This window comes from Felis catus, chromosome B1, assembly GCF_018350175.1.
Source record: "Felis catus isolate Fca126 chromosome B1, F.catus_Fca126_mat1.0, whole genome shotgun sequence".
NCBI classification, from domain to species: Eukaryota; Metazoa; Chordata; class Mammalia; order Carnivora; family Felidae; genus Felis; species Felis catus.
Window position 1 is genome coordinate 171,032,284 of NC_058371.1, and position 13,720 is coordinate 171,046,003.

At 42.2% G+C, this 13,720-nt stretch overlaps 2 protein-coding genes across 15 annotated transcripts in view; one reads left to right on the forward strand and one right to left on the reverse strand.

Moving 5' to 3' along the window:
• APBB2 (amyloid beta precursor protein binding family B member 2) overlaps positions 1-12,967 on the forward strand; it is a 388,287-nt gene extending 375,320 nt beyond the window's left edge. For 12 of the 14 annotated variants that reach the window (XM_045056437.1, XM_045056439.1, XM_023253173.2 and 9 more), the window contains 3 exons: positions 1,366-1,481; positions 3,160-3,339; positions 9,100-10,384. In XM_045056437.1, the coding sequence (XP_044912372.1) occupies positions 1,366-1,481; positions 3,160-3,339; positions 9,100-9,267 (464 nt within the window). In that variant the 3' untranslated portion in view covers positions 9,268-10,384. Of the gene's footprint in view, positions 1-1,365; positions 1,482-3,159; positions 3,340-9,099 lie in introns of all 14 variants that reach the window. The other 2 variants (XM_023253177.2, XM_023253183.2) reach the window with 1 other exon arrangement.
• Positions 9,066-13,720, reverse strand: part of NSUN7 (NOP2/Sun RNA methyltransferase family member 7) — a 58,891-nt gene continuing 54,236 nt past the window's right edge. The window contains exon 13 of the transcript XR_006597129.1: positions 9,066-13,451. The gene's annotated coding sequence lies outside the window, so the exon portion shown is untranslated. The remainder of the gene's footprint in view (positions 13,452-13,720) is intronic.

A 13,720-nucleotide genomic window follows, 5' to 3' on the forward strand; every position in this document is an offset into this window, starting at 1 on the left:
CACATACCCAAGTGAAATGAAAACATCTGTCCACACACACATTCACAGTAGCAGCATTCGTAATAGTCACAAAGTAGAAACAAATGTCCCTCAACTAACAAATGGATTCATGAGATGTGATGCTACCATACAGTGGAATTTTATTTGGCAGTAAAAAGGAATGAAGTACTAAAAAAATAAATAAATAAATAAAAAAGGAATGAAGTACTAAAAAATAAATTAAAAAAAAAAGGAATGAAGTACTAAAAACTAAAAAAAAGGAATGAAGTACTGATAAATGCTACAACGTGGATGAACCACGAAGACCATATGCTAAATGAAAGAAGCCAGTTACAAATCACACATACTGTGTGATTCCATGTATATGAAATGTCCAGAAGAGACAAATCTCTTGGGATAGAAATTAAATTAAGTAAGTAATTGCCTAGAACTAGGGGGCTGGAAAGAAATGGATGGTGACCCCAAAAATGTACAGGGTTCCTTTTTGAGGAAATGAACATGTTCTAAAATTCATTGTGGTGATGATTACACACCTCTGTGAATTTACTAAAAAGTAGTGCATTGTACACTTTGAATTATAGATGAATTATATCTCAATAAAGTTGTTATCTGACCTACCCCCTCACACTGCCACAAAAAAACGGGTGTGGGAACACTCAGCAAAAGGGCCCCCTGGTATAGTGCATTCTATTCACGTACAGGGCCTTCCCAGCTTGGCCTTGTTCAAGTAGCAGAGTAAGGTGGAGGAAGATCGGAGTATTCTGGCCGTTGCTGGCTTCTGTTCAGTTCCTTTTTCCCAGCCTCCTTGCTTAGGAAAAGGTAGCATTTGCTTCAGTGTTATTTATATACTTGGGGCTGGGGAATCTTTGGAGAGGAAGTAGTACCATGGTCCAGTTAGACAGGATATCACACACTGCACATCTCTGGAGGCTCTCATGACCCTCCTTTCTATTGAAAAAGCTGGCTTTTTTCCCCCCCAAGCAATGAAATGCTCAAATAGAATGTCTCCTGGAACTCTTAAAAAAAAAAAAAAAAAAGGGGGTGCCTGGGTGGCGCAGTCGGTTAAGCGTCCGACTTCAGCTCAGGTCACGATCTCGCGGTCCGTGAGTTCGAGCCCCGCGTCAGGCTCTGGGCTGATGGCTCGGAGCCTGGAGCCTGTTTCCGATTCTGTGTCTCCTTCTCTCTCTGCCCCTCCCCCGTTCATGCTCTGTCTCTCTCTGTCCCAAAAATAAATACATGTTAAAAAAAAAAATTAAAAAAAAAAAAAGATCACTTTGGGTGTAGCTGTTACTGGGTGATTTGGGCCCACATTGGAGAGTGATAAGTGGCTTTAGGACCTTTTCCAATTATCTGTTCCATCCACAGGAATGGATACCCTGAACAATGCCATAGAAAGTCTTATGACCTCATCTAACAAGGAGGATTGGCCGTCAGTGAACATGAATGTGGCCGATGCTACTGTGACTGTCATCAGTGAAAAGGTAAGAAGGATCGTAGATGCAGTTGGTCTGTCTGGGTTACAGTGAAACTCTGGATACAGTAATCTTCCATGAAACTTAGACACATAGCCAAGGCTTCACCTCCAGGGAGTTATGCTTACTTGTAATTAAAATAGCCTGCATTTATAAAACAATTTTTTGTCCTTTGTGTCTGGATCTCTGCATAACTTTGCTCTCCTCTGAACCAAGAAGCTCCTGTCCTGGTGTTCCCCATTCTTTCTTCCTCATGGGCCCAAGAGATTAAAATCATTTGACAGAGGTAACTATGACGCTAGCAGTAACTCATTACGGGGAGTGGTTTTTTGGCTGCTCTCCAGGCTTCAGGATTACCTGGGCTATTTGTCTGGAGCTGGGGCACAGGAGATGCTTCTGTCGTGGAGGGTCTTTGGTTTGTTCTGTCAATAGTAGCAGAGGCCGGTGGTCATCCAGAGAGGCCAGCGTTAGCCTCGAACCAAATCATCCCAATTTTATGGTTGATGAAACTGAGGCACGGCGAGGTTAAATAACTGCCCGTGGTCACAACAGCTAGAAGTGGCAAGCTCAGGACTTGATCCAGGCAGTCTGCTCCAGACTCTTTACCACTTTTCGGTTCCACCACTGTGAAGCACCTGCCACGGAAAGACCGCAGGTTGTTGGCCTGCTCCTGATTCTGTCCACTAGGAGGTCACCTTCAAGCCCAATTCACCTTCTCAAAAGGAGTTAGGAGTCAGATGCTCACTGACCCTGCCTGCCTCTCCAGCCTGCCAGGCTGGATTTCCTTAAGTCTTGAAACATGTCCTACCCTTTTCTGCCTCAGCATCTACAAGCACTTCTGTGCTCCACGTCTTTGCCTACCCAACATTTACCGGGATCTCAACCTAAACATCGTCTCTCCCAAGAAAACTTCATGGCGTCTCAGTCTAGTTTCATTTGCCTGTTAAGGAATTCCATAGCACCTGAGTGAATATTTAGTAAGTCAAGATGTTAATGATCCAGAAGTCAACATTCTGGATGTGTTTACTAATTCACAAACTACATATGGTTGTTGCAAAGGATGTGGTGTTCGTAAGAATGAATTCCGAACATTTCTTTACACTGCATCATATGGATACCATATGGGGACCGGTTTGTGGGGAACAAAGTGATTTGGCAGCTTTTGTACACAGTTTTAGATAGAAATATGATTCCACGTGGTATTTAGCATGGGAAGGAGAACTGGATGGAAAGCCATCCCATGGCTCCTTTTCTCTTGGTTGCTCTGAGGTTTCCAGCGAGTTCACTTGGGCAAATGGGTTTTGAGCCACTGGGTGCCCTGTATGGGCAAAACCAAAGAAGTATAGTATACATGGCAGGGTTCCTACCCACAGTGAACACGCAGGCTTGGAGCCTAGAGGACCGACAGCAACAGAACACGCCTGCCACTGAGAGTGTAGCTCAGAGCAGGATTAAATGTCAGTGAGACGCCCACATAGCAATGATGGCTGCTGCGGACGTATTTAGAAACTCGCCTTTCTAGGAAAACAGTCCTTTCTAAATCCAGTCAAGCTATGTATTTTTAACACCAGTGTCTCTACACGGCCACTCCAGTCTTGATTCTATGATCTAAGAAATGAATATGTTTATTTTATAACTCTTGCCTGGCTTCACAGAGAGAGTGGGCGCTGACCAATGTGTCTTGCAGAATGAAGAGGAAATCTTAGTGGAGTGCCGCGTGCGATTCCTGTCCTTCATGGGCGTCGGGAAGGATGTTCATACATTTGCCTTCATCATGGACACCGGGAACCAGCGTTTCGAGTGCCACGTTTTCTGGTGCGAGCCTAATGCGGGTAACGTGTCTGAGGCGGTACAGGCCGCCTGCATGGTGAGTAGTCACACGCCAGGGAGCTGTTGGACCTCCCGCACCACTGCTCTTGTCTCGTATGCGGTAAATTAGCACAGAGTTACTAATATAAGGGAAAATATGTCTAATCTCTAAAGTGATGTTTTGCTGTACAACACCCTCATTCCTGTGGACACAGTCACGATGAGCGGTTTACCATCTCAAGAGGCCAGGACGCCTACAAGAAGCGGGACTGGGCGGAGCGACGTTCTGTGGAGATTTCCAGTATCACTGAAAGCAGTGATCTTCAAAACCACAAATTCTTTTTTTTTTTTTATTGCCTTTAGGATATTTTTTTTATATATATGAAATTTATTGACAAATTGGTTTCCATACAACACCCAGTGCTCATCCCAAAAGGTGCCCTCCTCAATACCCATCACCCACCCTCTCCTCCCTCCCACCCCCCATCAACCCTCAGCTTGTTCTCAGTTTTTAAGAGTCTCTTATGCTTTGGCTCTCTCCCACTCTAACCTCTTTTTTTTTTTTCCTTCCCCTCCCCCATGGGTTCCTGTTAAGTTTCTCAGGATCCACATAAGAGTGAAACCATATGGTATCTGTCTTTCTCTGTATGGCTTATTTCACTTAGCATCACACTCTCCAGTTCCATCCACGTTGCTACAAAAGGCCATATTTCATTTTTTCTCATTGCCACGTAATATTCCATTGTGTATATAAACCACAATTTCTTTATCCATTCATCAGTTGATGGACATTTAGGCTCTTTCCATAATTTGGCTATTGTTGAGAGTGCTGCTATGAACATTGGGGTACAAGTGGCCCTATGCATCAGTACTCCTGTATCCCTTGGATAAATTCCTAGCAGTGCTATTGCTGGGTCATAGGGTAGGTCTATTTTTAATTTTCTGAGGAACCTCCACACTGCTTTCCAGAGCGGCTGCACCAATTTGCATTCCCACCAACAGTGCAAGAGGGTTCCCGTTTCTCCACATCCTCTCCAGCATCTATAGTCTCCTGATTTGTTCATTTTGGCCACTCTGACTGGCGTGAGGTGATACCTGAGTGTGGTTTTGATTTGTATTTCCCTGATAAGGAGCGACGCTGAACATCTTTTCATGTGCCTGTTGGCCATCCGGATGTCTTCTTTAGAGAAGTGTCTATTCATGTTTTCTGCCCATTTCTTCACTGGGTTATTTGTTTTTCGGGTGTGGAGTTCGGTGAGCTCTTTATAAATTTTGGATACTAGCCCTTTGTCCGATATGTCATTTGCGAATATCTTTTCCCATTCCGTTGGTTGCCTTTTAGTTTTGTTGGTTGTTTTCTTTGCTGTGCAGAAGCTTTTTATCTTCATAAGGTCCCAGTAATTCACTTTTGCTTTTAATTCCCTTGCCTTTGGGGATGTGTCGAGTAAGAGATTGCTACGGCTGAGGTCAGAGAGGTCTTTTCCTGCTTTCTCCTCTAGGGTTTTGATGGTTTCCTGTCTCACATTCAGGTCCTTTATCCATTTTGAGTTTATTTTTGTGAATAGTGTGAGAAAGTGGTCTAGTTTCAACCTTCTGCGTGTTGCTGTCCAGTTCTCCCAGCACCATTTGTTAAAGAGGCTGTCTTTTTTCCATTGGATGTTCTTTCCTGCTTTGTCAAAGATGAGTTGGCCATACGTTTGTGGGTCTAGTTCTGGGGTTTCTATTCTATTCCATTGGTCTATGTGTCTGTTTTTGTGCCAAAAACCACAAATTCTTAATTCTTGATCTCTAATTAATTTCAATAGGTGATCAGGAAATGTTGGTCATGTATGAATTGGTGCTATTTAGAACGAACTTGGTACTTAAAAAAATTGCAGTGTATTGAATGATTTTTATTTCAGATATTTGGTTTAAGCCCACCGTTCTTACATATTTTATTTAATTTATATCTGTGAACTTAATCCTTAAAACAGCCATTTGTAAGGTAGTTGTTCTGTTTTCTTTATGACAGAACAGAGCCTCAGAAGAAAGAGCGGGCCTCAGGGCACAGAGTTGACAAGACAAAGCCTGTGTTCAACCCCAAGTTTTGGGGGGTTTTTTTGTTTGTTTTTTAATGTTTATTTATTTTTGAGAGAAAGAGTGCAAGCAGGGAAGGGCACAGAGAGAGGGAGACAAAGAATCCAAAGTAGGCTCCAGGCTCTGAGCTGTCAGCACAGACAGTCGGGGCTCGAACACACCAACTGGGAGATCATGACCTGAGCCGAAGTCGGCCGCTCAACCGACTGAGCCAAGTAGGCGCCCCGCAACCCCGAGTTTTTGAGGTGACACAGCCAGTTCTCTTTGCACCATGTATATGATATCAAACAAAAACACCACATCATTCATTCTGCAAATATCCTTTGAGCACCTATTGTGCTGGATGCTGAAAAAGTTCTAGAAAATTTGAGGGAACAGTATGAATGTAGGCACCAAAACCTGAGGTGGATGGTGATTCGTAGCAACAGCAGGTTCGGTTGCTGGAGTCAAGTAAAGGAGGTCAGGTCTGTATGATAAAAAGCCTGTGATATCATGGCAACGTGTTTATTTATCTTCAGCAAAGATTATTAAGCAAGAGAGATGAATTGGTATTAGGTTTTAAAAGCAAACTCAAAACAAAAACAAAACCCACCAAAGGTAGAGGATGGGTTGAGAGGATAAGGTTGAGGTGGAGAGATCAGCCAAGAAGCCATTTTACTGGTCACTTGAGGGTGTCAGAGGGTCTAAACCAGGAGAACAAGCAGGAGTAGATGACTTGGGATGTTGTAGAGAATTGCCTGGCTGGGGATGAGGAATGGTGAACTTGAAGCACCTGTTCTTCATTTAATTCAACCCACCATTTGTGGGCTGGACTCTGGGAAGTTCCAGTAGGGCTGAGAGATGAGCCTTACATTACAGAGCTTAAGTATATGAGGAGACACATAAGCCAAAATTCTGTTGCAGTGTAAAAGATGCTCTAACTAGAAGTATAAGACCACACTAGACTGAAAAGTGACCTGGAGGAAAAAGAAGTGGAGGCCTTAAAATAGACCAAAGTCTGACAGGAAAGGGGTAGCGCAACAGTAAGTGGGGTTTGCTGCTTGTTTTTTGATGGGCGGGGCGGGGGGAGATTTGCACATTTTTTCGGCTGAGGGAAATGAGCTGGTGAAGGTGGATTGAAATGAGGGTCATATAAAGAGTTGGGGCGAGGTCTTGGTGGTAGATAAAGAACCTAGGGTTGGGGTTTAGCCTCCTGATTGGGTCGCAGTGACTTTGAGACTAGTCAGATGCTAAGAATCCAAGAGTGACAGGTGGCATGGAGGTTGGGAGAGTTCTCTGTTTTTCTACATACAGTACATCACTAAGGTTAAGAATGAAGGGAAAGGATGAGGTGGGCTGTAGTTGGCAATGATGAGTCACGAGGAGAGGGAGTCTGCTGACTTTTCCCTTAAAAGGCACCTTTGAATGGAGAGGGACGGAGGGAAGAGGGAGGGTAAGAGCTAGTGCTGTGTGCTCATGATCTGGCATCCTTCTTCCCACAGTCCTTTGTCAGAGGTGCATTTTCCCCTCAAGTCCTGCGGAGCCAGATGCTAATTCAGATCTGCCTGCATGTGAAGGGGCAGGGTGGGGGTGGTGGGGGCAGAGCTGGTGGAGGAGTCACGACGACAAATCTCTGACCCAGCACAAGAGCCCGAGATGGGATGAAGGAGACAATAGAAAATGAAAGCATTCAGTCAAGCAAAAATGGAGGATGACTATTTAGTTATTTCCTGAAATTGAAAAGGGATCATAACAGATGGTTTTAGTCATAAAATGAATGGCTGTCAGCCGTAATTGTACATTTTAAATGCTGGTGACAATTAAATAATTAGCTTTATCACTGGTTACAGTTTGTTGTCTGACTCCCAGACTTATTTTCTGTCTTAGGAACAATTTTTATTCATGTGCTTATAATTTTAATTATAACAGGGCAGCCAGCTCAAGTGGCTCAGCCAATCCAGCATGAGTCATGCTGATGACATCGGCCTCTTCTTTACGCTCAGAGTCCAGCATTTCTAACTCCATGGCTTTGCTCTTGAATTAAATCTGCATGATTCTCCATCCGAAATCTCTACACGTGAATTTCTATCACCTGAAAGATCTGTATTGTAAACACATTCTTTTGAATCCACCTAACTTTTAGGCATATTTTGCAGCTGAGTGGCATAGGCCCAGCTGAAGATGTTTTGGTGAAATTTGGAATGAGAGAGGAAGCCTTAATGAAACCCATCAGGTGCGATTTTGATTCACACTGGACTTGCCTAACGTTAGAGATTTCCGGTCCAGTGTACCGTGTTGCACACCTGCCCGTTTATAAATCTGTGCTTTGGAAGTGTGCGGTTTGGGTTGCGTTGCAGACCTGGCAAGATGCCTTACGCAGAGGAGATTTGGTAAATCGTTTCTCGTATGATGGGGTTGAAGGGGCTAGTTCTGTGGCCTTTGGGCTTTGTGACTCGGAGTTCTGCTGTGGATAGTTTATGCTTCCCATGGGGAAACGTCAACCTGTTTCACACTGTACCAAAGAACCTATTAATATTTAAGTAGCTTTTTAAAAATCAGCCATGGAATCATTTTAAAGTGCTTAGATTAGGAAAAAACATACTTTGTAAATTTTAACCTTATCTAATTTTGAAGAATTACTTTTCATTAATAGAAAACTAGGTGGATCGTGTTACATCTCGGAAGGAGAGAAACTATCTACGGTGCCAACAGTGCTAATGGATACTTTAAAATCTATTCGGATTTAGGGGCGCCTGGCTGGCTCAGTCGTTGGAGCATGTGACTCTCGATCTTGGGGTTGTGAGTTCGAGCCCCACATGGGGTGTAGAGATTACTTAAAATTTTTAAATCCATTAGGATTTAGACTCGCGGATAAAATGTATCCTAAACTCTTTATACATCATTCTTTTTTATTAAAGCAGGAAACAGGAAGGGGAACAAACATTTGTGAACGCCTCCTGCATTGGTAGGCCTATTTTCAGAATGCAGCAAGTATTTCCCTAGTCATAACACCCTCTGTAAAGATCCCAGTCTTCTGCCATTTTACATTGAAGAAACTAAGGCTCAGAGATTAACTTGCTTGGGTCACACGGTTCCCATAAATGGTAGAACCTACATTCAAACTGTGCCCTTTCTCCCATGTTGTCTCCCAGGTAGCCATGAGCACTTACCTCATGTACAAAGATGTACGTGTCTCCGACGAAACCCTAATACTGTCTCTCCCAATCCTCTTCCTTTTCATTAGCTCTTCGACTGTTTGGCATATTAATTGCAGCCAATCCATAAAGAGAACAAGTAGAGGGTGGAGATGGGTGGAAGAAAAGATTGGCAAAAGCCACAACACTTTTGCTGAGCCTAATGATCATAAGAACCCTTAAGATACCCACATTAAGGAAACAGAATAAACTTAGGGCCCCTGGGTGGCTGTTGGTTAAGTGTCCGACCCTTGATTTCAGCTCAGGTCACGATCTCATGGTTCATGAGATGGAGCTCTGCGTTGGGCTCTGCACTGGCAGCGCAAGTCCGCTTGGGATTCTCTCTCTCCCTCTCTGCCCCTCCTGCGCTCTCACGCACACATTCTCTCAAAATAAATACTTTTTAAAAAGGGGAAAAAAAGAAAAACTCTTGGATTAATGCGTAGGAGCTAGGTCGTTAAGTTTTGCAAGTAAATGTATTGGTGATGCATTAAGTCATCAAATCATAAATTAAACAAGAAAGGATGATACATCATTAACGACCATAAAACATTTTTGTTTTATTTCAGTTACGATACCAGAAGTGCTTGGTAGCCAGGCCGCCTTCACAGAAAGTTCGACCACCTCCTCCGCCAGCAGACTCAGTGACCAGAAGAGTCACAACCAATGTAAAACGAGGGGTCTTATCCCTCATTGACACTTTGAAACAGAAACGCCCTGTCACAGAAACGCCATAGCTGCATATGCTACAGGATTCTGTAATAGTTACCTGAAGATTGAATAGCTACACTAAAGAAGATGAACTGATATCTGGCCTTCCATTCAGTTGCTGATGCTTTGTCTTCAGAGAATTTATCCTTAACCAAACAGTGTTAGACAAGCATGTTCTCTCGTCTTGCCACCATCATGTGATATGAAAAGAAGCATGACTAATTTTTTTTGCTATCAGTAAGATACATCATGAGCAGTGGAAGGTCTTTTTCTTATTGTAAATATCGTGAACATTAACTTCACACACACGGAGAAGAATGTGGCCACACCCCTCCTAGTGAACTAACGCTGAGTCCTTGGAGTGAATGACGCCTGAGTTAGTTTCACTGTCTTCTTGACTGGATCTGTCACAAGCAATGTTTAAGTCCTGCAGCACTTGGCCCTGTTGCCAACACTGGAGTAGCCACTGCGTACCAGATACCATTGAACTGCTGTAAAACTAGGATGATGGGTTTTAGTTGCAGTCTTTCATGAAATTGAACCTTTGGGTTGACAGAATTGGCTGTTGGCATCAGTACAGAAACCAACCGGCAGCTTTCCTTGACAAGCCCTTTGACACATGGACACCATTTCATGTCTGCAGCTGTTTTGTGGGATGTTGGGGAAAAAGTGAAACTTGAGAATTGAAAAACAAACCAAATTTGAGAGATTAAAATTGAACAAAAAAGAGCCTTTCTTTCTAGACGGTTTTCAAACTGATGATTAAAAACAAGAAAGATTTAAGAAAATCCTAATGCATTTCGGGTAGGACATGTTTCAAACTTCTGCCTTATATTGTACAGTGCAGCTAGAGAATTATAGTTCACTCTGGCCATTCTCTACATAAACATTAAAATGAAACCTTCCTCGTACGCCTTTTATCCTTAGTTTGTTAATTAGCCAATATGCAATTTGGAGTTGAGGAAATGTCATTTATATTTTGGATCTCCACCACCACATTATTTTGTTGGTCCGCCTCCTAGTGAAACCCACTAGGATTCTGTATCTAGCTCAGTCTCACCCTAATGCTTTTTGCCCAGAAAGCTGTCTGTCCATCATGTATTGTCCATGGCAACAAATTACATTAAATTTGAACCTTTTGAATTTGTGTATTTAATATTGGGATTTGTTGGACTTTACTAGATATATTTTTAAATTTATATCTTTTCCATTTTTTCAAGATTTAAAAATTTCGTATCAGAGCAAAATAAACATAGCAACAACGGACTGCTTAACAAGTTTCCCCAAAATAGCAGTTTCCTGCTTCACGTTTCTCACGTACTTACAAAGATACTCAGATTTAGACTCTTGTTGACATTGTTGTTTTAAAAGGAAGTTGCTAAGGAGACCAATCTAAATATTAGTCTTATTTGCTTCTTTATGTCAAAATTAATGCGTTAAGAACATCCGGTTTCAAAAGGAGCACTTTATGTACCCACTGCTGTGTACTTGTCAATGGTTTCCACATTCTTACCACATTTGAGCCTTACAAGGTAGGGAAAGGTACTAAACACATTTGAGAAATAAAAATATAAAGTACCAAGAGGCTCAGTCACCTTGCCTAAGATCTCTCGAAAGTTTGTGAGAGAGCCGGGACAAGAGCCCACGCTTCCCAACTCTGTTATAAGTTACACTGCTTTTACATCGGTGAGGAAGAGTCTTTCCAAAATTACTCTGGGCATATCTAGTTATTGTCAGGAAATCTTAGAATTCCCTGTAGAAGGCGGGAAATACGTCCCAATTACTCACGCAGTGATACTAATCATAAAACCATCGCCCTCTCTCAGTCCAGGACTGTTTTCCTGCAGTGTGCCTCAAGTGTGTTGTAGAGGACAGGATTCTACACGCTGTGCGGCCTGTTCAACTTACAAGGTTTTCCAGAGATGATGTTACTTGTGATAGACACATTCCTAACTCATGGTACTTAGCCACCAGAGAACACGATGGAGCAGGTGGCCTTCTGCTATTCCCTCAGAACTCTGGAACTGTTTGCTAGCACCCTGGTGTTATGACCAAAATGATGCCACTCTAGAAATGAATTCTACTTCTCACCAGCCTATATGCTATTCTATCTGAAGTAACCAGTGCCATCATAAGAAATTATTGCATTAAGAAAGTCCTTACTGTGCCCTTTGAAAAGCTGTTCAAAATTCAATCATGATGATGTTTCATCTCGAGCTCCACAATGAAAGGTTTTAGTGTGATAAAAATTCTGAACAGGTCATCCACTTTTATATTGGAAATCTCTACCCGAACCCACCGTTCATTTTCTAAGGCATACATTTGTTTGTTTTCAGGATCAAGAATACTGAGCTAGCTTTAAGTAGCAAACTGATTTATATATGCAATTATAGGATGCATTAAGACGAACGATAGCCTTTACATATTGAAAACTTTACTGCAGATATTTTGTTTTGAAAATAGCTTTGCATACTAAATGCAATTAATTTTGTAAAATTGATTATGTTAAACAGTACGTTCAGACACTTTCTGCCATGGCCAAAAAGTATGTATGAAAGTATGTGTGTATTTTCCTGTGTGCGGATGCCGGTGTTTTACCTGATATTGTGGTGACATTCAGTTATCTATGCATTCTTTGTATCTGTGACTCGGTAAACAGGCAGCCATGTTCACTATGCCTTGTATGTCTTATCATTTTTTTAATTAACCTGTTAAATACAGCTTAAGATATTTTTATTTTATTTATTCTATTTTTACTGAAATATACTGCATTATCGTGTTAATGTATTCTCTTTACTGGATAGTATCTCACAAGGTATCCAGGCCTAAGTAATCTCAGTGAACTATACGTTGCCGAAAAGGTGGTTTTGTAATGATTTGTAGACACATTTTTATTGGACTATGTAGAAGAAATGGCAACATGCTTAAAGTTCCTTTTATTTTTTAAAAGCAGCTAGATAGACGCAGACCGGCCACCTCATATATGCGCCTCTTGGCAGCCTCAAGGGGAAGAGCCAACACGCCTGTGGCAAACCTAAAGCACCGCTTGGGGCTGTGTGTTTATGTCCTTCCCAACACCTGTCATCTCCTCTAGGCGACAGACCCGTGCCCACAAGCCCTCTGTTCACCTGGATAGAAGACCACCCGTAGCTAATTAGGACCACTGTTGTTCGTTCGTGTCTGTCTGACTGCATGAGGGGACATTAGACCCATCTCCGCTAAAATTCGTTCCTGGTGAGAAACTGTTGGCACCGCTACTTTGTCAAAGAGCCACTCCGATCTCAGGACGGAGTAGAGATTGGTAAGGTGATTCCACACAAGGTCACCTACTCGAAAGCCCTAAATCTTTCCTCCTTTTCTCGTATGACACACGCATTTCATTAAGCATTGCAACACAGATTCAAGGTTTCACAAACATGAAAAACATCTCTCTGAGACGAGCACAATGTAGCCAGTAAAACCATTAGCTCTCTAGTTTGCCAGGCTTCCTTAACCTGATACCCAGATGACGTGTGTGTTATACAGCCAGTAAAATGAAGTTCAATTTATTTCAGCTTCAGAGAAAAGATTCCACTCACACCCGATCAGTGAGAGCACTCCCTGCCACCCAAAGCGGCTTGTTTATCCTGAAAGAACGTTTGGTTTTGCTTTCGGCCCCGTTTGCTGTTGACCACTTTGACACATTTAAATGTAATATGTTGTGAGAATAAACTTAGCTGCATAAAACGTCTGGCTCATTTATCTGACATCTCAGTCCTATAGATCCAGGAATGGAAATAACAAGTTCAGTGTCGCCACGCTAGTCATTTTGTTTTCAAATTATTCTGCTTTGCTATTGCAGGTTTCCACCTGGTTAAGAACTAGAAAGTAACTTTAAATTCTGAGTAATTAATTCATCACCCTGCTCTTATCTGGTGACCAGGAAGGACCGCTGGCATCCTGAGTCACCAACGCAAGGCCTGGGTAAGCAGTCTAGTGTTAAGAAAGTCTATCTTTCGTATCCTTTAAGAGTGTGACGTCAAAGAACGAAGAATAAAGTTGCACAGGCACTAAATCCAAAAGCAAAGGTAGCCAGAAAAACCAGTTGAATCTGGCCTAGTTCAACCGTCAGACGTGGAAGAGAAGCAGAATGTAGAGTATGTACCCATTTTTCTGGTTCCTCTTGCGTTTCCGCCCCATGGTTTCTCTTTTACTCTGTTAGAGGCAGTTACTGTGAAGGAACGAAATTTCATTTCGGTTTCAGGTGTTATACTAGTGGTAAGTAATTTCAGATAACATATGCTATTGGAGAATCTAAATACCAGCAAATCTATTTTAGATTTTTGCAGCACTTCCCTGTAAGAAGCTCAAGAAAGGAAAATGTCCGTGTAATCAATATTCTCCTTCACTCAATCCCTCACGTTGTCTTTTTATCCAAAGCATTTTTCCCTTTTTACTCCACAAAAGTACTTAAATAATTGATCACGCCCTTCTCGGAAG